This window comes from Setaria viridis, chromosome 9 (assembly GCF_005286985.2).
Source record: "Setaria viridis chromosome 9, Setaria_viridis_v4.0, whole genome shotgun sequence".
In the NCBI taxonomy this organism is placed as follows: domain Eukaryota; kingdom Viridiplantae; phylum Streptophyta; class Magnoliopsida; order Poales; family Poaceae; genus Setaria; species Setaria viridis.
This window is the reverse complement of record NC_048271.2, coordinates 2,036,929-2,061,530: the sequence shown is the minus strand read 5'-3', so window position 1 is coordinate 2,061,530 and position 24,602 is coordinate 2,036,929. Positions and strand designations below refer to the sequence as shown.

The following is a 24,602-nucleotide window of genomic DNA, read 5'->3' as shown; positions in this document are numbered from 1 at the left end:
CCTGCAGCAGCAATGCTCATATTGGTTGAGCCAAGTGAGTGACATGAGGCATACCCTGAGTAATTTTTAGTGAACTTTTGCTTTTCTTGTAAACTTATGCATTGCTATTGGAGTGTGCCTGTGGAGGGGAAGAGACTCCTGTGCAGGAGTTGGAAGTCACTGACATATGAGCTCGATCCCACGTGTCTGTGACCCAACTGTAACTGCAGAGGCAACTACAGCAGAGGAACCAATTCTGCTATGTGGCCCTCTACGGGCGTCTTGACCTGCGGGCTGCTGAGACGAAGAGGATGACCTTTCACTGCTACACAACAAGGCTCGTAAAATCTACTACATCTGCCTGGGGTTTCATGGGAGTTTGGAGTTTCAGGTTCTGCTGCTATTTTCACGCAACTGGTCAGGTACCATTAGGCGCACTGGTTCAGAACAGAAGCCTAGCACGCAAGGTTACAAGTTCAGAGCATTGCAGGTATGTGCTGCTGGAGACCTGGAGTTCCACTGTAACACGTGTGCACCCCCCTTTGACCCGTACAGTCTCGATCAGAATCCCGAGGCGTGGCAGTTCTAGGAAACCGCTCTTCGTGGCGTGCACGGACTAGTCTGATTAGAAGCACGATTAAGCCCACGATGTTCAAGATTGAGAGGTTTTTTTAGTAGAAAATAGAACAGAAAATGCAGTTTCCTGCGTTTTGTAGATCGAGGAGAGGACGTTGTCTCCGGTCTCGACAGCACGCGCAAGAAACGAGAAATTTTTGCAGCGTTAGAGATTTGTACGAGGAATTATAAAAAGGGCAGGGGGGAGGAGCAAATTCTCCTCTGCCAGCGTACAGATCATTGAAAATTGGGGCTGCATCAGGGTACATTCGGCCTGTTCGCTTCAGCTTATTCAGCCGACTTATCAGCCACCAAACAGTATTTTCCTCTCACAACAAATCAGCCGTTTCAGCTTTTCAGCCGGCTTATAAGCTGAAGCGAACAGCCCTATTGGATTTCAATGAATTTTCATCATCTGGTACTATACTACGAGGCCGCGGCCTCATAAAAAATGTATTCAAAACTTTCACGTGAAGAACAAGGGGGGTCAGGGGCTATGTCTATGTGCCGGTACACTATACTACTCCCCAGCGTGGTGGCCGCAGTGAGCAGCGAGCTGATGCCTTTCGTTCGTTTCATTGCACGCTTTTTTTTTTTTGAAACGAAATTGCACGCTTCCTTTGGCATTTGTTTTTGCAAAGGAACAGGGGAGGTGTCGTCGTCGTCGTCGTCGTGTCAGTCATGGCATGGGCCGTGGAGTCCGGTGGCGCAGAAGATCCGGCCCCCTACCTACATGCCCTGAAATGGCAGTCATCAAGACATGTCAACCGGATTGGAAAGGCGATGAGGCTTTTGCCTCTCGAGACGAGACGAGACCCGCTCTTGTGCAATCCATGGCGTTGCATGCTCGTATGAGCCACGGTGCAAGCGTGCAGAGCTGCTGCTTCAGCTTCACTGCCTCTAATTTTCGAGTGTAAAAAGAAAGCATATATTTGCATTGGAAACAGTTTCAAGCTGAAACATTTTATGAGATTAGATGTCTGGTTCAGGATGAAATTCAGCCTTTATTAAAAGATATTGCTAAAATTTCTCTCACAAGTCACTGTTTCAAGAGGTAACTATATTATAACTACACTGCATAGGAGATATGTAGGACCATGTTTCTTTTATTTTGTGCTGCTACTTTTATTTATTCTTAATGATAATATATTTGTATACACATTTATGGGGGTAGGGAATAACTCCATACTCTTGGTTTTATGAATGAAATTTTGCAGCAGGAGATGATGGAACATGCTCTTGAATCGGTTAGGTCAGCATTAACTCACCCTTTGTACGGTAGCAAGTAAAAACCAGCCGCCGTGCCCATAACTTTTGCAAGCATGCTGCATGCATGAACACACCTCATCCCCTTGCACGGATATGGTAAAATAATCATGGAGCCAGGAGGAGATACCTCGGCCACAGGCTTGCAGCAATGGCGTCAAGCGTTGCAGGGACAGTCTTCATTTCTGCTGATGAGACTACGACCTCTCACGGTCTCACCTGCATTGCAAAAACAGGTGTGAAGAGATTACTCATGAGAGCGAGCAAGCTGGGGAACTCGATCGATCGGCCGGCGGCGTGTGTGTGTGTGTGTGTGTGGTAAGAACAAGCCGTGGAGCTCAGGATAGATAGCGCTTCAGATTGATAGACAGAACCTTCAGAGAAAGGGATCGAAGAGATTTACTTCGATCTCTTCCTCCTCATGGCTCCAATCTAGTGATTTCCTAGGCGCTATCCCTCCTGAGCTTCAAGGATTGTTCCATACCCTTCCTTCTCCCCAGATCTCTTTCTAGCAGCTTCTTGCTGCGCAAACACGCTATCAGCTGGGTTCTTTGTGGAGGAGCAAGGAAAAGCAAGCAGCAGCAATGGCGGCCGGCCACGAGAGAACAAGGGCTCAAGAACTATGGATCACGGTTAGAGTGAGAGAGAGCAAGAAGATGAGGTGAGAGCTGCTTAGGTTTGTGTAGCTAGAGCCAGTGAACTAGTGCTGGAAGTGAAGATGGAATGGCCCCCAAGTGCCCTGCCCTATTTATAGTGAGAAGACGGCCGCAAGACGCTCCCTCTCTCTCTCTTGAACTGTGGAGTGAGACAACTTTCACACTTGTTGAGGCAGCATGGGGGAGGGAAACGGGGGAGGAGCGAGGCCGAGTCTCCGGCGTTTCTACTCCAAAACCTTTGCTTTCAACTGAAGCGAGCGAGGCGCCACAGCCACCGCTACTCCTCCTACTCCTACAACTACACTGCATGGGCAGGGCCAGGCCATGGCCATGGCCTCGAGCAGCTAGCATGCAGCTTCTTCATGGCTCCTGCCCTAATAAAGCGTGGTGTCACTGCTCTGGCACCACACGTCCTCGCCTCACCTTTCTTTCTCCATCCATGTACCGTCCGTCTCACACCGTATCAATAACAACATGACACATGCTAGAGACAAGGGCACTCGCCATGAATGAATATGAATCCATCGTCGTGAATGGAAAAAAAAGTAAAAATAAAGAGAGAGAGAGAGAGAGAGAGAGAGAGAGAGAGAGAGAGAGAGAGAGAGAGAGAGAGAGAGAGAGAGAGAGAGAGAGAGACGCCCCGGTACAGTACAGTGCTAGGGCACTACTACTGCTGGTAGCTTGCACGCTGCACGTAAGATTTCTGACAGCAGATAATCTGAGAGATATTTCTGACACTAAATCATTCCCATCAATGTAAATCCCTGTACCTGCTGCTCCGTGTGGATGCATGATTCGTGTTATTTTTACTGCCTGTTACTGTTACTGACGGGTGCGAGAAGTGATGAATCGTTGAACGAATATTTGTATATATAAACATGCATGCAATGCATGAATGCTGGGGTCGTCTCCGTGTTGTGTGGATGCGATAGATGGTGAAAGAAATTAAAATCCGGTGATTAGACACAGCAGAGATAGGTGGCTTTAGTCAGGTATCATGGATCTAGCTTTTGGTTTTATCTGCCCATGATGTGAGAAGACCTTGACCACACCACCAGCTTGTGCATGGTCAAATTGTGTGCCACCGTGCCAGCAAGACAAGAGCTTTTGCATGTATGATCAAAAGATCATTCAATTCAATCGTCTCTTCATTTCTAACAGTGTCCGAGTTGTGGAAAGGGGCGTGCAGGGACACTACTGAAGAATGTACACCATGAATTGAAGCAGCACTGTTCATTCGGATCGATGGTTCAAAAGCTCGGCTTCACTAACCATGCACGGAGTAATGGATAAAGGTAATTGGTTTTTTGAACGGTAAAGTGGTAAGAGAGGTTATTGAGAAGCAAGAAGGTTAAAGCAGCTAGCACGCCCTCACTGTAGTATTTGGACAGAGCATTGAAATCGATACATAGATGTGCCAAAACCATGTTCATCAATGTAGCATTCACGAAAAATTCAGTGAATGTTTGTAGGACAGCAATAAAAAAGGCTGGCCCCCACTGGGCCGCTTCAGAACATAGCTGCAGGGCCTGCGGCACGCGTATACGCACACCACCAGTACAGTACAGCCATCAAATAGGACGGACGGACGTACGTACGTACTGCCATGTTTTCCTTTCAGCTTCTCTTTGAATGATTTTTCTTCTATTATATTCATCCTCAAGCAATTTGTTGCTATCCCAATTTCTGAAAAGGGACCAATTCTGCTTTCTGATCCAAATATAGATTTAATTTGTCCATCGATCGGGACCACAAAACAGGCAATGACACAATGCACAGACACAAAAGCAGGGAGATGACACAATGCACAGACGCAAATTGCAGCTCACTTTGGCTTTGTACTAAATCAGATTTTTATAATTCTAACTAAATTTATAGAAAAATATATTAATATCGATAACATCAAATAAATGCACTATCAAGATATATTTCATGGTGACGAAAGGGCATTTAGCCTAGTGGTTAGAGCACGTGAGTAGCAGTCAGCATGCTTGGGTTCAACTCCCCGTGGGAGTGAATTAAACGGGTCTAGAATAAAAAATTATAAAAAAATAGGTAGGGACTTCCCTGCTGAATTTGGTCAAAAAAGATATATTTCGTGGTGGATTCGATGAACTAATTCGATAGTATAGATGCTGGTGCACTTTGTATAAATTTAGTCAAAATTAAACAAGTTTGACTTACTTAACAGATCTAAAGTGAAAACTCTCTATCCACAATTAATATAAGAATTCGATGAACTAATTTGATATTATAGATGTTGGTGCGCTTTGTATAAATTTAGTCAAAATTAAACAAGTTTGACTTACTTAACAGATCTAAAGTGAAAACTCTCTATCCACAAATAATATAAGAATTTCTAGTAATTTAGAACACACTAAGCAACAAGTAGAAAGTACATTCTACTCCTCATTAACAAGCAAGAGTAAGTCCTAACTGCCTCAATTGTAGCCAACTTTTATACTTTTCCATGACATTAATAGACGGCTTAAATATGTTGCATAGTTCACGATAAGCAGTAGCATTCTTGATTGGCTTAACTATGCAGAGCTAAAAAAAAAAGTAAGTACCGCTCGAGATTCTAATTCATAGAAGTCCTTATATTTGTGGACAAATGAAGATATCTACAAATGTTTGTATTTGTGGGCAGAGGGAGCATAATTTGGAACGAAAGGAGTAGCTGCCAAAGATTTTGAATGCATTAGTGTAATTTGATCAAATAAAGGGTGATCGTGACTAGATGAAGTTCTAATTAAGTATATCATTTGGCATAAAAAGATTCAGAATACTTGTGGGGGGTTGCAGGGAGTGAGATCCGCATCCACACTCCACAGGGGATGTGGGCATCTGGGTGTGGGTGCGCCCCCGCCATATCTCCTGATGATGGCAAACGTCAGGCGATGATCCCCAGCTTTCCGTGGGGAATTAACTGTGCTGCGCGCCTGTGCCGCCTGCGCGCCTCTCTTTTCCTCGGCACCCCACGTCTCCTTCAAGGCACCAAGCACCCGAGCCTGAGCGGAGGCTCGTGGAGTCATGGGCTGGCACGACCGCGGCTCAGCTGCCTGTTTTTGGCTAATCACATCCGTGTCTCGCCTTTCCCCTGCATGCCCTGTGGATCTGCCTTTGCCGCCACCTCTGCAAATAAAAAGCTTGTCAAATACTGCTGCTAGGGGTAGTACCAAGCATGCTATTCTTGATCCTGGAACATGAACCATAACCCAACTCGCTTTTACCATAACCATTCAGGTAGTAAATCCAGGTTGACCATCCAGGTAGTAAATCAAAACGATCAAGTTTGTTTTACCATAACCATTCCATGGTAACTCATGACTAATTTTACCTTGTACAGGAACGCCATTAACCCTGCTCAACCGGCCTCCTTTTTGACTGAAACATGAACCAACCCCAACCCAGCTCACTTTTACCGGATGGACCAGATTGGACATAAATCACACCCATGTGCCATTAAACCCCAAGCGATGGAGTGAGATGAGATGAGAGAGAGAGAGAGAGGAAGGGAGGGAGCTAGCGCAGCAATAATAGAAAAGGCTGCACCAGAGAGAGGGAGAGGGAGCGCGGTGGTGCGTGTGGGGGAATTTCTCCCTGGCACTGGAAAGCTCATTCCTGAACCCATCCAAAAACAAATAAAATTTTGTACGCGGCCAACTCTGACTGGCCTGCCGGCCGCGGCAGCTCAGCAGTCAGCGCCCCCTGCCACGCACGGCCCGGCTCCATTAAAAACCTTGCCATCATCTCAAAGACCGGGGCTCTGCACCATACCACTCCAACTTACGTAGTAGGAGACGAGGAGTACAGTACAGCATGTCAGCAGCTGTACTGTAGTCGGCCTGTTTACCTGAATCTGAATCTTCACAGGTTTTATCCCTGCAGATGACTATGAGAGAGATACGCAGGATTTGAAGCAGTTTCCAGTGAATCTGCTTCGAAATTTCTACTGTTAAGTTCCTAAAAAAACCCTACTATTATGAACTTTACTAGTGTTGCAACTTTGCAAGTAGGAGTGTGTTGCTGTGCAGATCATGCTTTGCCAGCTTTGGTGTTGCCGTGTTGGGGAACTGGGGGAGAACAGATGAGAGAACCTGCGCTCTACGTGCAGGTGGAGACGTGGAGTAGTGTAGAGCGTAGACGTGTAGTATAGGAGGATGCCAGGATGGAGGCTGGTGGGCTTTTTGGGCCAGTGAACCTGGGAACTTGAGCCTACCTCTCCGTTGACGGCTCGTGGGCTTTCGCGCCCACTAGTCTCTCTGCCCTCACCTCGTCGTCGTATCGTCGTCTACAACAACCCCAGCCTGCCATTTGAAAGGCGAGCGCAGAGTATCCATCCCGGCCGCCGCGCGGCGCCTGGGTGGGTTGCGCTGTGGCGAGCGGCATTCCCTGACAGGTTCGCCGGCCAGTGGCAGCAGGCACCACCACCAACCCCTTCCCCCTGGGCCATATCTTTGTCCGGCCTTTGGGAGGCGCCGCGCCAGGCCGCCAACTAATGCGTGCGTTCTCTCTCCCCTGCCCGTCTGGCCGATCAGCCAGCCGGTGGACATGCATAGACGTCTGAGCGAGCGGCGGAGTGACTGACGGTCACGCACACGCAAACGCCGACGCCGACGCCGCCCACCCGCGCCCTGAACTCCCTTTCGATCGTCTCGTCCGTCCACTGCCAGGATGGGGACGGCCGCGGCCGGCCGGCTGGCCTGCGCGGCTCGTAAATTCTGGCGCAGCGCAGCAGCACAACCCCGGGCAGGCCAGTGGCCAGCTGCGCCACTACTACTATGTAAAGCCGGCCGGTTGAGGGGTGGCAGGCGGCCAGGTAGCCCCTACCCTCTGACTCTGACCCCTCGTCAGTCCCAGGGAAAGGTAGCTACGAGTGAGAGCTGAGAGGCCCTGACCTAGATCAGCTAGCTGGAGCTGGAGCTGGATGCTCCCTTTCCGGTCTACACCGATCAAGGCCAGGTAGGAAAAGCCTAGTGCTAGGCTCGTAATGAGATGGTGATTGCATTGCATGCGCGCGCCTGCGCCACCTGCATGCGGGAATCTCACTAGCGACCCTCTCTGCGCCGCGGGCATATGATCCTCCTCCCCTGCCCGTCCGTCCTTTTCCTTGTCATTTGACCCTAGTTTTTTCTCATACGGATGGTCCGATTGGAATCTCAGCATCTCACTACAGACACCACAATTCCCTGGAGAACCTGAAAAGCTTTCGCGCGTGCAAACACAACTTATCTTTAGGATTGACTAGGCTACTCCTTCGGAAGTATATTTAGGATTGTGCTCAAACTGTTTTTCCCCCCTTAATTTTTTCCATCAATTAATATCTAAATGTACTTAAATTTTGGCAGCATAGTATTGATGCTCGTAGATTCACCATGAAAGATTATTTCTACTTGAAAGACTATACTTGAGAATGAAGTATCAAGCTGAGTGTGGTGAAGAGCATGTCAGCTATACTTGAGAATGAAGTATCAATCTGAGTGTGATGAAGAGCTCAGCTTTGCTTTGTCATGGGTCTAAGTGTGATGAAGAGCATGTCAGCGGGCAAGGGAGCCGGGCGGGAGGAAGGGTAATAAATGAGGAGCAGCTGTCTCCACAACCATTTAATCCACTTTAATCCACTCCATATGAACTGGAGGACTAAACACTTTAGTCCACATTTTAGTGCACCTATTCGGCACTTTAGGGATTAAAAGTGTGTGGACTAAACTTTAGTCCTGGGTAACAAATAGGCCCTTAGGGGGTGTTTGGATACACCTCCCAAAGTTTAGTACCCGTCACATCGGATGTTTGGATACTAATTAAGAGTATTGAACATAGACTATTTACAAAACCCATTGCATAGATGGGGTCTAATTCGCGAGACGAATCTATTAAGCCTAATTAGTCCATGATTTGACAATATGTTGCTACAGCAAACATGTGCTAATCATGAATTAATTAGGCTCAATAGATTCGTCTCGCGAATTAGTATAGGAGTTCTGCAATTAGTTTTATAATTAGTTCATGTTTAATTTTTCTAATTAGCATCTGAACATCACATCATCCAAACACCTTCTTACTCTAATCTCCTGGAGCACTCGTGTAGCTGTGTGCATAAAAGCAGCCAAAAAGGTGCACAAAGTCTGCATGGGGTCTACCAGTCTAGCTATTTGCATGAAACTATTGAAACTAGTACGTGTGCTCTTGAACAGTGACCAATCCTAGCTCAGTTAAGAAATGCAGGCTACTGCGGCTGTAGCATGAATATACGAGCCTGCTGGAGTGCTGCTGGGTCTAGGCCCAGCCCTTGCTTGCATGGAACATGGTTATTGGAGCCTTGGCCTCTGACTGTGCCAACTCCGATGCTGCATGGAGCAGCCAAGCTCGCCAGGTTTACTGAATCCTATGGCTCCAGCTGGGAGCATCCAGCATCCTCAACTTGGACGTTTCTGTTGCATTTCTGGGTTTTTTTTTTACAAACATTTCATAGTGACGTTGATTTAAAAATGGGAGTTTGTTTGAGGCACAAGCAATGTGTGGATTGCCTTGCCTTGCAATCTAATCTGCCTTTAATCTACTGTTAATTGCTCCCTCGCATCTGAACACCTCGGACCCCAGAGCCGATGCTGTCTCGGTATCAGACGGTGTCCCACATCTGGTGAACACTTGCTCCTAGCCGTTACGTGTTCCGTACAATGTTATTGGAGGTGGGACACAGCGACCACAAAGTTGCGGTTGAGATTCTACACGGCAACACTCAATGGTACAGGGCTACACGCCAAAGCTAGACAAACGTGACAGGAGGATAAATTATAGCAAAAATATCTCATTAGAGTGGAGTAAAGTAAAATATACGGAGTGTATATTATTTTTTTACGATTAACCTGTGGGTACACAAGTTATCGTCCGATATAATATCCTAGCTCACAAAATTACCATCTAAAGCCAGGACAAATTTTTACATGGCCAAACTCCACTCACCAAAATGGTAGCATGATTTTGGACAACCTTTGCCACCAAAATGAGCTCAGGTAGCCAAAAAGGTGGCAACCGCATGCTAAAATTTGGTACCCAACTAAATTGTGGCCAAAATATAGAATATAAGTTAGCTTGTTTTCTCTTTTGTCTTATATTGTGAGAGGAAGCAGCAATACGGCAGTACTATTTCATTTCGGCATTTCTTTCAGATGGCAATCTGTGGGCCGACCGGCATGAATATTATGATGATCGGCGGCCCATTTGGCTGCACAGCAGGCCCATTTGGCTGAGCTTACCTGGGCACTCTCATGTGGCCCACTGGACCATTTTTTAATGAACTTTTCGATTCGACGTTTTGCACATCGTGTGTCGTCTCTGGTAAAAAGCTCCTTTTTCTCAGTTACATCACTTCGGCTCGCTCGGCAAAAATCATCCTACCACGCACCACTTCGATGGTCACGACGATGACACGATGTGCGCGTAGAGCATCTGGTTCCAGACGTCGGGCACGCCGGGGAGGCACCAGTGGATGCAGTCGGCGGCGCTGCTGGGGTCGCGCGCCCGCGCCTCCATCTCCGCCGCCGTGGGCGGGCTCCACTGGCGCCGGTGCACCGACGGGTGCGCGTCCTTCCGGTGCTCCGACAGCTGCGTCACGTTGAGCACCCGCACCGCCACGCCGCGGTCCCCCAGCCGCGCCACCTCCGCCTCCACCGCGCGCGCGAACGCCGGGTCCGTGTCCCGCCCGCGGTGCGCCTCCGTCAGGATCGGCTCCGTCTCGTTGTAGCACTGGTGGTTGCCGCCGCTCCCGGCCTCCCACTCGTCGGAGTAGAGGTGCGTCGGCGATATGCTCGTGAAGAAGAACTGGGTGCGGGCGCGGTCGACGTGGAGCTCGAGCCACTCGGACCACGTCCTGATCGCCAGCTCGAACGCGCGCAGGCTGTCCGTCACCTCGTACGCCGCCCTGTGCTCGCCCTCCGACGCCGCCTCCGCCGCCGTCGCCGCTTCAAACGATCCCCACCTGCTGCAGGCGCCAAACGCACGGTCAGTGCCAGTCAGATCAGATCGCACACGTGGCAGGCACACCTCGGCGCCCATGATAATTATGCTACTCTACGACACACTCACAGGACTTTCATGGTCTGGCGGCGCCACCATAGGTAGGAGTTGAAGACGAGCACGTCGGCGTCGGCCCAGTGCCTGGCGTGCCCGGCGATGGAGCCGGCGCGCACGACGCGGTCGGCGACCCGGTGATGCACCGGGTGGTCGGAGTTGGACTCTACCAGCAGCGGCGACCAGTAGAAATCCACCGACGCGTTGTACTCCTGCGCGTACAAATTCACGATGTCAGGCATGCATATACTACACTGGTGATCGCCATGATCGGGTAATCGTACATGGATCCTGAAGGAGACGAGCGAGGTGTTGCCGCCGGCCATGGACTTGTGCAGCGTCGGGGTGGCGGTGTCGATGAGGCACACCATGGATATCCACTGGTTCCGGTTCAGCGAGTCGCCGACGAACGCCAGCCGCTTGTTGCGCAGCCGCCGGAGCAGCCTCACCGCGTCGAACCTGCACCCGTACAAGCATCCATCAGCAGCTAAGCACAAAACAAGTCAACAACTACACAGCTCCTGCGACGTGGGCAGTTGAACAATCCGTTGACTCCAAAAACAACTTTAAAAAAGCGAATTCCAGTTCGTGCGCCATGGATGCTCGCGCCATGTACCTGGGAAGGTCGCAGCCGTGCGGCTGCCATCGCCAGTGCTGGTACTTGAGGTCCGTCCTCCCGAACCTGCCGCACGCCGACTGATCCGACATGAACTTGCACGCGCTCTCCTTGTACAGAGGGTAGGACACGTCGTCGTACACCCACCGGCCGGACGACATGTCGCACTCGCCCACCAGATCATCACCCTGCCCGCCGTCGTCGCCGGCGGCGCCGGGGTCATCGGCAGGCGTCAGCGGTACGGTCGTCGTCGCCGCCGCCTCTCGCCGCTCGTGGCCGCCGTTGCCGTCATCGTTCCTGGTGGTGATCGAGACGGCGAAGACGACGAACAGCACGAGCAGCAGCAGCACGAACGAGTTGAAGTGGCCGCGGAGGCCGAAGCTGACGGTGACGCCCCACTTGGCCTTCTTGGCCGGCGCCTCCGCCACCAGCCACGCCTCCTCCAGGCCATCGCCTAGGACGCCGGCCGTGCTCCGCCCCTTCCGCGGCGGCGTGCTCCCGGCCATCTTGAATTCGAACTGCCCCGATCAGACGACGTCGGTGTCCAGGAGGTTTGCTGGGCCCGCTGGTTGCTCGAGCAGTGCTGCACGCGCGATCAAATAGCTCGCATGGTGTGCGGCAGGTCAGTGCACTGGAAGTGGCACTGCATGGTGCCGATCGCTTGTGGTAAAAGGATCGTCCTTTTAGGTGAGACTCGAGAGTTGTTGCCGCCTGACCTCGCGAGTTTTGGTGCACCTAAATGGCTAAACCTGCCGGTCTAGGAACCGTGTCGACACCTAAATCCTTCTCAAATCATGGCGTCCAACATACGGTATACGGTAGTAGCTCGTGTGTGCACTGGCATATACATTGGAGATGTAGAAAAGTGAGGAGGTGGTTCTGACCGATATGTAAAGAACACCTGAATCAAAGGGGCTTCAGCTTAACTCTGAAGACAATTTGCTCATTATACTACCAGTAATGTACTTGCAAAGTCAGAGCTGCCCCTTATAGCTTGCAAGCTAAGGTTTATAAAATTTTGGAGAAGTTTATGTGGAGCAGATGACATGTAACCAACACCATTTTTGTGAGAATAGAGTTTCCAACAAAGCCCATCTATCAGTACTTCTCTGCCCCCCACAAAGTCCTGACTGCATAGACTTGTGGTAGATCAATAGCTGGGAAGTACTATTCATTCACCAACTCTAATCTTAATTACAGTGCGATTAGTTTAGGGCTTCCGTTGCATATTCCTTTTGTGAATCACACACTGAAGCAGCGTCTTTGTCATCATGCATGTTTGTGGAAATTGGAAAGTGACTTTCAACAACAAGATTGATATAACTAGCCCATTGTTAAAATTCGTCCTACGATTTCCATCTCCGATATTGCTAACCATTCTGGTGACTCAATTTATTCGAATTGCAGCCAATGAGTTGTACCCTGCAATGCATGCAAGTATAAAGTTACGAAAAGGAAAAAGGAAGCACAACAGCTGGGCTACTCAAGTTAAGTGGACAGCAGCACTGAGACTCAAATCAAATCAAATCGATATCTTACTTCCCTTCTAAGATTATGGTAAAAACTTGTGGAACACAAAAGGTTGCAAGATTCGTTGCCTAAATCATTTCCTGTACTGTAAACTGCTATGCATCTCGCCACTCGCGATGCTGGCCATCAGACATATTCAGGAGAAACCTGCATAATTCTTCGTAACTGCGTAAGTTGCCATCACTAGGAACAGGGAGCAGCCCAACACCCTGGTGAAGATCGGACCTGACCTCCGATAACATTGAGAATACTGGTTCATGAGACTTGCAGCCTGCACTCCTGCAGGACCGGAGGGTCGACATCTATCTGTTTCAGATCGAACATCTTCAGAATCCATGGCACGAGCACTAGTCAATTCAAAGGGGTTTGGTCTGTAACTGTAAGACTTTAATCTGAAAGTGGCATGAGACTGCATGGTGCCGCAAACGCTGGCCTTGTGGTTCTGTTGCAATGCATGCGGATTGGGTTATCTGTCCTGCAACTCTAAAAAAAAATCCTGAAACCCACGAGATCCTGCCATCCTGCGCCAATTCCCCGCAATCAAAGCCATGGATGTAACCTGGAGCTTCAGAGACATCAAACACAAACAAGCAGCCATCGATGAGTCCTAGAACTGCAAGGAAGGGACGTTGTTGCGCTTCGCAGAAACTGGATCTCGCGGGCCACCGCCACCGTTTGGCACCTGCGCCTCCATCTCGTCTCCAACCTCCATCTCGTTTGACTGCGCAAGTTTTCGGATGGATAAACATGCGGGCTCTCTGAAATATGAGGCGGATGCAGGGGTGTGTGGAGCCGCCTTGGCCATGGGGAGGTCGTGGCGGCGGCGGCCGGCGGGGCTGGAGCTTCGTGTCTCGTCTGACGGCGGCAGGTTGTTTTTTATTATAGAAAGGCCCCTGAGTATTTAAAAAAACCCCAAATATTTACATAAAACACCCTTTTATATAAAAATCCCTAAAGATATCTGAATTATGACAATAGTCCCTCCATTGCGGCTGTCGTCCTTCCCCTCCGACTGCCGTCGCGGCCGGAGAATGGGATTCAAAATCTACAGTTACGGCCACCTTGCCATCGCGGCCGGAGAATGGGATTCAAAATCTACAGGTACGGCCGCCTTGCCATCGCGGCCGGAGAATGGGATTCAAAATCTACAGTTACGGCCACCTTGCCATCGCGGCCGGAGAATGGGATTCAAAATCTACAGTTACGGCCGCCTTGCCATCGCGGCCGGAGAATGGGATTCAAAATCTCTTCCGATTCTCCGGTTCCCCTTTCCACTCCGGATCTCTCCTCTCGCGCTACGTCCTGCTCCGCCACTGCGTTCTTCCTACCCCTGTCACGCGGCCTCGTTTTCCCGGTGCAGGTGACGACGTGGTGATCGAAGCTTGGATTGGGTGGTTGGGCACTTGGCAGGGGCGCCGACGGCGCGGTGGAGCTTGTTCCCTTCCATGGACCGTCCCTTGTTGGGCAACTAGCAAGGCAACACTTTAGGGGCGTTTGGTTACCTTTGCTTATTTTTAGCACGTGTCACATCGAATGTTTAGATACTAATTAGGAGTATTAAACTTAGACTATTTACAAAACCCATTACATAAGTGGAGGCTAAACGGCGAGACGAATCTATTAAGTCTAATTAATCCATCATTAGCAAATGTTTAGTGTAGCAACACATTGTCAAATCATGGACTAATTAGGCTTAATAGATTCGTCTCGCCGTTTAGCCTCCACTTATATAATGGATTTTGTAAATAGTCTACGTTTAATACTCCTAATTAGTATCCAAACATTCGATATGATGGGTGCTAAAAATAAGTTGGAGGAACCAAACCAGGCCAAAGTTTGGAAGATTCCCTCGCTCTGTACAGGCCCTATTTGGTTCCAGAATTAAAGTTCCTATCACATTGAATATTTAGATACTAATTAGGAGTATTAAATTTAGACTAACCACAAAACCAATTGCACAGATGGAGGCTAATTCGCGAGACGAATCTATTAAACCTAATTAGTCCGTGCTACAGTAAACATTTGAATTAATTAGGCTTAATAGATTCGTCTCGCGAATTAGCCTCCATCTATGTAATTAGTTTTATAATTAACTCATATTTAATCCTCCTAATTAACCTCCAAACATTCGATGTGACATGGACTAAACTTTAGCTTAAGATCAAACATCCCGTACTCTGCTAAAGTTTTGCCCTCGAATAGGAGGACTGGGGACAGAGAAGAATGGCCCAACAGCCAGTTGAACAGCTGCAGCCATTGATTCTCCTGTTGTCAGAACTCAGAACCAAAATCAATTAGATCTTGTAGCGTACGGAAGCATTTTTTATTTGAAGGAGACTCCTCGTGTGGAGCAGAAAGATTCTACATGATCGAGCGGGGAGATCGGCCTAACCTTCAACGATAACGAGCATCTTTCATGGAATCTTGGTTGATGAGAGAGACACTGCACCAATGCAACTGCAGGACAGGGGATGTTCGCGCTGTGCGCAACGAAGAAGCAATCAGTAACAACTAACAACACAGCCTTCCTTTTCATGTATAGGAGTGAGATGGACTGATGAATTAGCAGATTGTTCATGAGTCGCCGACTGACTTGGAAGTAACCAAAAAAAGTTGAGGCCAGTGCACTGGCAGTGGCACTGCAGCAGGTGCCGATCGATCGCTTGTGGTAAAAGGATCCTATTAGGTGAAACTTGAGAGTTGTTGCCGCCTGACCTCGCGAGTTTTGGTGCACCTAAATTGCTAAACCTGCTGGTCTTGGAACGTATTGTAGTAGCTAGTGTGCAGGTACGTATACACTGGAAACGGAGAAGTGAGGAAGTGGTTCTGACCGATATGTAAAGAACAGCTGAAAGTGTGTCTGAACTCTGAAGACAATTTGCTCATTATACTGCCAGTAATGTACTTGCAAACTCAGAACTGCCTCCTCTGGCTTGCAAGCTAAGGTTTACAAAATTTTGGAGAAGTCTATGTGGAGCAGATGGCATGTAACCAACGCCATTTTGGTGAGAATTAGATTCCAACAGAGCTCATAAGTGCATCTCTGCCGCCACAAAGTCCTGACTGAAGAGACTTGTTATAGATAAATAGCTGGGAAGCAACATTCATTCACCAACTTTAAGCTCGAGTTACGGTACATATATATACATTTTGTAACGTCCAATTAGTTAGGCTTTCCGTTGCATATTCCTTTTGTGAATCACACACTGAAGTAGTGTCTTTGTCATCATGTTTATGGAATTTGGAAAGTGACTTTCAGGGACAGGATGTATAGAATATAGTTAAATCTTGTTTTATGATTTCCATCTTTGATGTTGCTAACCATTCTGGTGAATCAATTCATACGAATTGTAGCCTGCAAAGCATGGATGGAAGTATAAAAGTTATGAAAAGGAAATAGGAACTAAGGAAGCACAACAACTAGGCTAGTCAAGTTATTTGGAATTTGGACAGCAGAACTGAAACTCAAATCGATATCTTACTTCCCTTCTAAGATTATGATTATGGTTAAAACTTCTCGAGCGCAAAAGTTTGGACGAAGGCCTTTCGCTGTCCATATCATTCCCTGTACTGCATCTCGACATCTCGTACTCGCGATGTTGACTATCAGACATTTTCAACAGAAACCTGTATAATTCTTCGTGTCTGCTGAAGTTGCCATGACTTGAAACGGACCTAACTTCCATTGGCATCGAGAATCTTGGATGATGGGACATTACAGCCTGCTGAATCGGAGGTCCATTTCAGATTGAGCATCTTTGTTTAAATTTTGTTTTCCACGCATGGTTACTAGCATCAGGGAAGCTACATCAGCCATGTCGCCATCCTGAAATCCCCAGCTCCAGCGCCAAATTCCCAACGATGGAAGAAGATCTGAAGCTCCAGAGGCATCAAACACAAACAAGGCAGTCATCTATAAGTACGAGAACCAGTCCTGTACATGGCACAGACGCTGTTGCGCCGCATATCGATTGGATCCCGCGGCCACCGCAGACGCCGCCGCCGCCCGCGCCTCCATCTCGTCTCCAACCTCCATCTCGAAATGTGCCAAGTTCCGTGAGATCTGAGGCGGATGCGGGGGTGGCTGCCTGGCTGGAGCCGCCTTGGCCATGGGGAGGTCGTGGCGGCGCCGGCCGGCGGGGCTGGAGCTTTGTGCCTGACGGCGGCGGGTTGGCTTTTTTACGGGGGAAGGCCGAAGGCCTGAAATATTTTTAAAAAGCTCCCAATTTGGATCGCGATTAATATTCACGATCCAATTTTTTACATAAAACACCCCAGTTTGGATCGTGATTAATAGTCTCGATCCAAATATTTACACAAAACCTCCCAGTTTGGATCGTGTTTAATAATCGCGATCCAACTATTTGTAGAAAGAGCCCTACATTAATCTCAATTTGTTAAAATAGTCCATGCTTTGCTTGCCGTCCTTCCCGTCCGGCAACGGCTACGGCCGCCTCGCCGGCACGCCGTCGCGAATGGCGAATAGGATTCGGCTCCTCCTCCAGCTGTCCGCTTCCCCCATCCCCTCTGGATCTCTCCTCTCGCTCTACCTCCTGCTCTCCGCCGCTGCGTTCTTCCTACCCCTGTCCGGCCACAGCACCCGCTAAGCTCACGCGGCCTCGTTCTCCCGGTGCCGATGACGACGCGGTGATCGGGGATTGGGTTTGGCGGTTGCCGGTTGGCCACAAAAGTTTGGAAGATGATTCCCCCGCTCTGTACATTCAACTTCTGTACATCACGAGAATCGATGCCGACCCAACAGGCCAACAGCCCAACACCCAGCTGAAGGCTGAAGCATCACTCTCCTGTCGTCAGAATTTTCGGAACCAAATGAATCAGGCCTTGCAATGTACGGAAGCATTTTGATTTTGGAGACTCGAAACTTTGGAAAGGGTTTCATGTGGGGCAAGAATGATTCTACACGGTCGAGTGGGGAGATCGGCCTAACCTTCAATGAAATCGAGCATCTTTCTTGGTTGATGAGGCATGGACCAATGCAGACTGCAGCCTGCAGGACAGGAGGTACTACCATGAACTGGGCCGGAGATGTTCGCGGTTTGTGCAAGGAAGAACTGAAGAAGCAGTGAGCAATCAGTGATAAACAACAGTGAGATGGATGGCTGAACTAGCAGATTGTTCCTGAGTTCGCTGACATGGAAGCAACAAAAAAGTCATCGCGAGCAGAATTGTCGACGACATGGCGTTGTACCTTACTACAATTTCATTTGAGCCCACAGGTTGGAACCTCTCGAAGAAAAAAAGGGTGCAAAATGGCCACTTCGTTTCAATAAAGAAAAACTGGCCCAACAACTGACGGTATAACTCATAACCTTCCTGGGCGGGTCATAGTGCCAAAGAAAGGTATGTATAGCTTATTGAGCTGCAGAAGCCCTTTTTAGCCCTTGGGGAGACCTTGAATCCTTAGCAGCTAGGAATACGACCATTCAGACTAAGGTTAGTTGAGTTCTGCTAATTTGATTTTGAGGTCATCCTGTAAACAATCAGGCTGGAGAGGGAGCGAGTAGACATAGCAAGCTCATCTCCGCTTGCAAGAACAGTTGCTTGTTGAATCCGTAAGATAGCGTGACAGTTTGCCAGCTTTAACTCGTGCTGGATCAGATCTTACGAGCAAGGCCGCAATCATATTCACACGTGCAAGGATATGTTTTTCTATGAATTGCTTCTTCGTTCCTTCATTCAACAAAAGAGCGTCATTGCACTGATCGAAAAAGAAAAGGAAAAAAACAAAAAAAGGATTACACCATCGGCCACCACCCAAGGTTTCTGCTCCATGAACATCAACTAATCATATCGCACACGACGTTCAATTTCTTAATCTACACTTCTTAATTCCTCTCGACGATGCACGTGCCGCGCGATCGATGTTACATTACATGGGCTAGCCCCTTCCAACAATCCTTTTCCAAGTGTATGTACGCACCACCGATCAGATCGATCAGAGGGCCTGGTCGTTGCTGGGGAAGAAGAGCTTCCAGTAGAGCAGCTCGTTCCAGGTGTCCGGCACGCCGGGGAGGCACCAGTGCGTGCAGTCGGCGTAGCTCCTGGGGTCGGCGCGCTGCTCCGGCGTCGGCTCCATCCACTGCTTCTTGTACGTCTGCGTGTGCGCGTCCCGGCGGTACTCGGACAGCTGCGTGATGTTCACCACCCCGACGGGCACCCGCGACGTCGCCAGCACCTCCTCCGTCACCCGCAGCATCTCCCGGCTCGTGCTGCCCCAGTAGGAGGCGTCGCCGATTGGCGTCGTCTGGTTGTAGCAGTTGCCGCCCTCGACATTCTCGCCCCACGCCGTGCTACTGTTATATCATGTTGGTGATCATTCAGAGATAGAGTCACATGTCAGCAGTGAACCAAGCTCTGGATCGATGGTGCATTCACGAGACAGACAGAAAGAACGAGAGCTCACTCTGTGTGGGTCGGCGACGCGGTGACGAAGAAGGCCCTCGAGTTCTTGGGGTCGGCGTTGCGCTCCAGCCACCGGACCACCTGGTGCAGCACCAGCCGGTAGGCCTCGGACGCCTTCATCTCCACGATGTCCTTGCTCAGATCATTGTCGGCGCCCCTCCTGGATCCATCCATCAGCTCAGTTCATCACATATGCAGTTTCGTCAGACTTGAGATCAAAGATGCGATCAGACTGCTTACAGGATCTTGATCTTGTCCTCGGCCGTCCACCAGAGGTAGGAGTTGAAGACGAGGATGTGTGCGCCCTGCCAGAACCGGAAGTGCTTGTCCATGGGCGCGCCGCGGATGACGCGGTCGTCGACGCGGTGCACCACGGCGTCGTCGGAGTTGGACTCAGCGAGCATGGGCGCCCAGTAGAACTCGATGGTGGCGTCGTAGTCCTTGGCCCTGAAGATGCTCAGCGAGTCCAGGGTCTCGAACGACTTGGCGCTGTCGGGGATGGCGCGGTGGAGGAGGCACAGCAGGGACACGTACTGCCCCCGGTTCAGCGAGTCGCCCACGAACAGCATCCGCTTCCCCCGCAGCATCTCCAGCATCATCGTCGCATTGAAGCTGCACCACATTTTCAAAAGCACTTGGTTTCAGACGACAGCTTTCAGGATTCGAGTCGCACAGAGATCAAAGTGTCAAAATATGATACAATACAATGTTTTTCCTCGAATTTCATAATTGACTCCAAGCAGATTCAAAATCCGGTCCCGTCCCCGTGAGCCAGCAAAGACTGATCGTTCACTTGCGACCCGAGTCCACTACGTGATGCTTGACGCCGCACCAAGACAATCCTCGCCGTTTATGAGCAAGGACCACAGGAACACGACGTTTTGTAGCGTTCTGGATCCTGCCCCAAGCGAGTCATGGGTTAATGGGCTCACGGTTTGCCCACCATCGTTTCTAGTGGCTGGTCAGGCCAGGCGTTGATGGAGGAGTGTGACGGCTCGCAACGCAAGGGCACAAACATGCGTTGGGGCATCGCTGTCTTCTTACAGAGATTGCGCATGCATGGTGGATTGGTGGATCAGTGTTGATGGACCACGTTTCAGTTTAAATTTGAACCGAGAACAAGACATTCTACTGCAACCGAAGTAACTGGACACAACTTCTTATGGTCAACTCTTGATCAAAGTATTTACTTGCTGATCCTAATCCTAGTGTACGTACTGTTTGGATTCAATGTTCTAGTAGGTAATGTTACTGCCATTGCCCACTGCTAGTAATTTCTCAACCTCTAGACGCCATGGCTCACCTACTCCTGCTGCCCTGGCCTGTGTGCGCACTGCTGTATCATCGTCCTGTGCGCGCTCGGACGTAAGGCCGGCCCTGCTGCGCATTATTGGCGTCCTACAAGTCACAAGTGAGCGCAGCACTCGAGGATCGAGGTGCTCCATGATGATGATTGATGAGTGAGTAACATCTTGTTTACCCCTCGTCCTTTTAACCTTTGTTGTAAAAAAAGAAAATAAAAGGCATATTGGAGGAGTAGTAACTCCTTGCTAGCTTTCTTCACGGTTTCTTGCAAGTTACTACTGCAGGCTCGCAGCAGAGGAAAGGCAAAGCGGGGGCACACACAGTTCCTGCGTTTTCTCGCCAAAAAAGAAGCATTGGATTCTTGCTACCGGCACACGAAACGCTCACCGTGCTAGCCAACTACAGAATGCAAGAGAAAGAGATTAAGATGGACGCCGCCGGCCGGCCGGCCGGCGAGCCGGCGCCGGCGTGGGGAGGGATGGTGTGGCCGTGACCGCACGTACCTGGGCAGCGAGCACCCGCGCGGCTGCCACCGCCAGTTCTGGTATCCCTTGTCGGGGCGGCCGTGCGCCTGGCACGTCAGCTGCGGCTGGATGTAGGGGCACTCCCACTCCTGGTACCACGGCCGCGCCGCCTCGTCGCGCACCCACTCCCCCCGCCCGACGTCGCACCCCGCCGGCGCCGCGCCCACCGCGAACGGCAGCGGCCCGGCCTCGTCGCCGCCCTGCACACCCACCACAATGGCGCCATCAGAGACAGAGCGCAGCGTATCCCGGGCCTTCGCGCTCCAACCCTGAACTGCCCCCACGTACCTGACCGGCGGCGCGGAGGAACGGCGCGGCGGCGGCAACGAGCGCCAGCACGGCCAGGAGCTTCACCATGGCTGCACGTCCGCGCGCGCGACCCTCCGGGCGTCTCGGTCACACCAGCACAGCTTCTCGGCCTAGAGCGACGCGGCGGCGCGCATTGGGATCTGGGTGTCGAGCCCGATAGCGGCGGAGCGGAGCAGCTGGCTATCACTGACGGAATGGGACTCTCCCCCTGTGGAGCACAGATATAACGCGCGCGGGGGGCAGCCAGCGACAGGGGTCCAGCAGGTCCAGCTCTGCCTCGGGCTTGGCCGGGCGGGCGGGCGCTCTCACTCTACTCCACTCTAACAACCGCGCGCGCCGTGGGCAGGACGACACCGACGAGCTTTCGTCAATGGAGTTTTTATTGGCGAAATCTCCGGTACTGCACGGGCCGGTGAGATTTCTTTCTTTTACCTGGCGGGCGGGGGGGGGGGGGGGGGGGGGGGGGGGGGGGGGGGGGGGGGGGGGGGGCGGGTAGGTGAGGGGGGCCGCTGCTCGCTGCTCCTGAGGTTCTTGCGGTTGGGTGGGAGGATCTCGATCGCCTGCCTGACGGAACTCGGCCGGATCGGTGGGCAGGGGTTATCGGGATGAACGGAATCGCGCGGAAATTTTGTGTGTTTCTGTTGGGAGATTTCGTCTGGAGAAATTCGGACGGACTGGTTTGCAGTTGCAGGACCTATCTGGGTCAATTCACGCGGAATTTTTGTGCGTTTCGGTTCGGGCGAATGCGTTTCTGGGCGCCGAGAACTCTTGTGTTACAGTTGCTCAGGAGCTCCTTTCAACTTTTTAACTCGCTTGCCCATTACTATTCGAGCTTTTTGCAAAACAAAATCAAATTGTGGGTCGTTTATTGTTGGAAAAAAGACAATGGTTTTGGATAGATCAAATTAAATGATTTGCTGTTCGCTCGATTTATTTCTTCTATCACACTGATAATTTCATGGGAAACATTGGCAAGGGGAGGTAGTGTGCATGCACACACATCACCTTGTAACCGGCAAAACACGAAATGTAACAAAAAACAAGTTACTTGACCGTGTTAGAGCAACTCCAAAAGTACCTCAAAAAATTCTTCCCCAAAATTATGTATTGGGGGTTCTCTAAAAAAAATTTCCCCCAAAAACATATCAATCCACAGCAGATCGCTAATAATTGCTCCTAATATTTTCAAAACAGGTCACGTCATCGTATTGGGTCGATCAGAAGGAACGCGCAGGCGTGCGGGAATCAGGATTGAGGGAGGAACGCTAATGCTAAAATATACGCGGTGGCAGGCTGTTTTTTAGCGTCGCTAAAAATTTGGGGAAGGTTTGGGTGGATTGTTGGAGTTCGTTTTTTTCTCTTTTTTCCTAAAAAAGATATTGAGGCTAAGATTAGCAGACTTTAGGAGTTGCTCTAATGATTTTCTTAACAAGTTCTACAAAGGAACTGTTGATTATATTATAAATAAGAAATAGCTTATTTTGAGCAGTCTCTACGTGAGAAAGTTAAGAAACGACAATGAAGCCAACAATATAAGATGACTGCAAAGCGCGAGCACCAACACGTGCCGCACAACACGGTTACCATTATGTTACAGTCGGCGCTTGTGACTCACGTCTTCAAATGCTGCCCTAATTTTCCGTTCATTTGACAGCATAATTTTTATTAAAGAAAGAAACCGTCGGATATGCATGTACAGGAGAAGATGCATCGACCTAACTCAGCGGTGCAGTGAAAAGGTCAGGCAGCATATTGCTTGTGTTAAAAGAAAACTTTTAGTCTCCTGGTCGTCAACTTCAGGGTTGCTGACACCATTTGGTGTACCTAAAATTCTGCGTTATCCGGCGATAACCATGGATGTACTGCACATGCTGCGGTGACAAACCAACACGACAAGACGGCACGTTTACTAATATTTTGCCCAATTCCTTGATGAGAAGTCTGAAAGCAACGTGACCGGCCGGTACATGAGAAAGCAAGAAGTTGCACCACAAAAAAAAAGGCGCGATTTTTCTCGTGTGTCTTGCAAGCAAAGTTCATGGAGAAAAAGGCGAGGTCTTATTGTTTTGAAGGTACGGGGCAGGTGGCCAATGAATAGCCTTATTTGCGTTTGGTGAGGGTTTTCTGAATCCTGACAGTACAAGCGTACAGACAGACCTAAACAAAGCAAGCCGGGAACGGCTGGGAAAAGGCAAGGAACGACGTTGCCATTGATTTCAGTGCCTTGGTTTGGTGCACGTTCCATGGCGATTTGTTTAGCGGAGACGATGAGGTGGAACGAAGAAGCTTCATCGATCAATGCAATGCAAAGGCAAAGCCGATGCGCGCAGCAACCGCGCCTAACCAACCGGCTACTCAACTCAAGGCATTAGCGAGCTAACCAACTAACCTGCCGGTTCTTTAAGAACGCAAGACATCCGCAGTGGTGCGGGTGCGGCCACCGGCGGTGCTGGTCGTTGCGCCGTCGCCGCCGGCCGGCCGGCCGGCGGGGTCCGGCACTCCGGACGGTCTAATAAAATGTTTATTACGCTTTACGCTTCTTTCTGAGTAGTGTGGCCGGGCGCCGGCGAGTGCTAGCCGTTGCGGCGTCGCCGACGGACCGGCGGGTCCGTCCGACCTGCTAGCATGCACTCCTACTTAAAGCAACTTTTGACGACCGGGCTGTGGCGCGCCACGGGCACGTCACCAAACGTTGGGTCCGGGCGTACGCGCCGTGCCGCTCGTGACGACGATGCAGATTGCCTAGCGCCGCGACGAGCACCCAGGCCGTCCGGCCGCCTGGCCATTTGACAGTTCAGCGGCGCAGCCGTGTAGTAGACGGTAGGCCCGGCTCCAATCCGTCCCTCCGTCCGTGCGAGTGTCTACAGCGGCGGTACCCGGTAGGTCTTGAATGCCCATGCCACCGGAACGTGGGGCCCGACCCGATCGGATTTAACTGGCCACGACAAGGTTCTCGCCGCCGGGGCCCCTGCCAGCTCGGCCTTGTCTAGGACGGGTACGGTCGGTCACTACCAAGATGAGATCAGAAGCCCAGAACTGCTTAGCTGTGCTGTGCAGCTATTTCCGGATCGATCTGAAGCAGGGCACCACACACACTACACTACACTACACACACGACACAGCTAAAACATTCTCGCAAAGTACTGCAGGTAAAGGCCGCGTGCGCTCAAGCAGGCGGCGACGGAGAATGTTTCGCTTCCGCCGCGTCACCATCTTGTGGTGGTTAAGCTCGGCGGCGACGGCACGCACGCACGGCCGAAGGTGACTCGGATCGGAGGAGCTGTGTGCCTGTGACACGCAAGCCTT

The 24,602-nt window shown here is 50.4% G+C and overlaps 2 protein-coding genes and 1 long non-coding RNA gene across 4 annotated transcripts; all 3 read right to left on the bottom strand.

Moving 5' to 3' along the window:
* Positions 1-1,010: 1,010 nt before the first annotated feature.
* LOC117836531 (uncharacterized) lies at positions 1,011-2,949 on the bottom strand. The gene is made up of 3 exons (XR_011897287.1): positions 1,991-2,949; positions 1,863-1,919; positions 1,011-1,332 (listed from the first exon to the last, which is right to left on the bottom strand). It is a non-coding gene; the product is annotated as an uncharacterized lncRNA (long non-coding RNA).
* A 6,392-nt stretch (positions 2,950-9,341) lies between these two features.
* On the bottom strand, positions 9,342-12,027 carry LOC117837177 (xylan O-acetyltransferase 14). Of its 2 annotated transcripts, none has more exons than XM_034716763.2 (4): positions 11,206-12,027; positions 10,874-11,048; positions 10,605-10,801; positions 9,342-10,497 (listed from the first exon to the last, which is right to left on the bottom strand). In XM_034716763.2, the coding sequence occupies exons 1-4, from the start codon at positions 11,709-11,711 to the stop codon at positions 9,936-9,938; spliced, it is 1,440 nt and encodes a 479-aa protein (XP_034572654.1). In that variant the 5' UTR covers positions 11,712-12,027; the 3' UTR covers positions 9,342-9,935. The 2 variants fall into 2 exon arrangements, with proteins under 2 accessions (XP_034572654.1, XP_034572653.1); XM_034716762.2 differs by having other exon boundaries at positions 9,342-10,500; positions 11,206-12,024.
* A 6,353-nt stretch (positions 12,028-18,380) lies between these two features.
* On the bottom strand, positions 18,381-21,668 carry LOC117840137 (probable xylan O-acetyltransferase 11). Its single transcript, XM_034720596.2, has 5 exons — positions 21,276-21,668; positions 20,967-21,187; positions 19,399-19,770; positions 19,160-19,318; positions 18,381-19,049 (listed from the first exon to the last, which is right to left on the bottom strand). The coding sequence occupies exons 1-5, from the start codon at positions 21,342-21,344 to the stop codon at positions 18,692-18,694; spliced, it is 1,179 nt and encodes a 392-aa protein (XP_034576487.1). The 5' UTR covers positions 21,345-21,668; the 3' UTR covers positions 18,381-18,691.
* Positions 21,669-24,602: the final 2,934 nt, after the last annotated feature.

Coding starts and splice junctions, on each gene's coding strand:
- LOC117837177 (XM_034716762.2), bottom strand. CDS start 11,711: ATGGCCGGGAGCACGCCGCCGCGGAAGGGGCGGAGCACGGCCGGCGTC. Junction 11,049..11,205: donor CACGGCTGCGACCTTCCCAG/GTACATGGCGCG, acceptor GTACGGGTGCAG/GTTCGACGCGGTGAGGCTGC. Junction 10,802..10,873: donor TCGTCTCCTTCAGGATCCAT/GTACGATTACCC, acceptor TTGTACGCGCAG/GAGTACAACGCGTCGGTGGA.
- LOC117840137 (XM_034720596.2), bottom strand. CDS start 21,344: ATGGTGAAGCTCCTGGCCGTGCTGGCGCTCGTTGCCGCCGCCGCGCCG. Junction 21,188..21,275: donor TCCTCCGCGCCGCCGGTCAG/GTACGTGGGGGC, acceptor GTGGGTGTGCAG/GGCGGCGACGAGGCCGGGCC. Junction 19,319..19,398: donor GAGGACAAGATCAAGATCCT/GTAAGCAGTCTG, acceptor GGATGGATCCAG/GAGGGGCGCCGACAATGATC.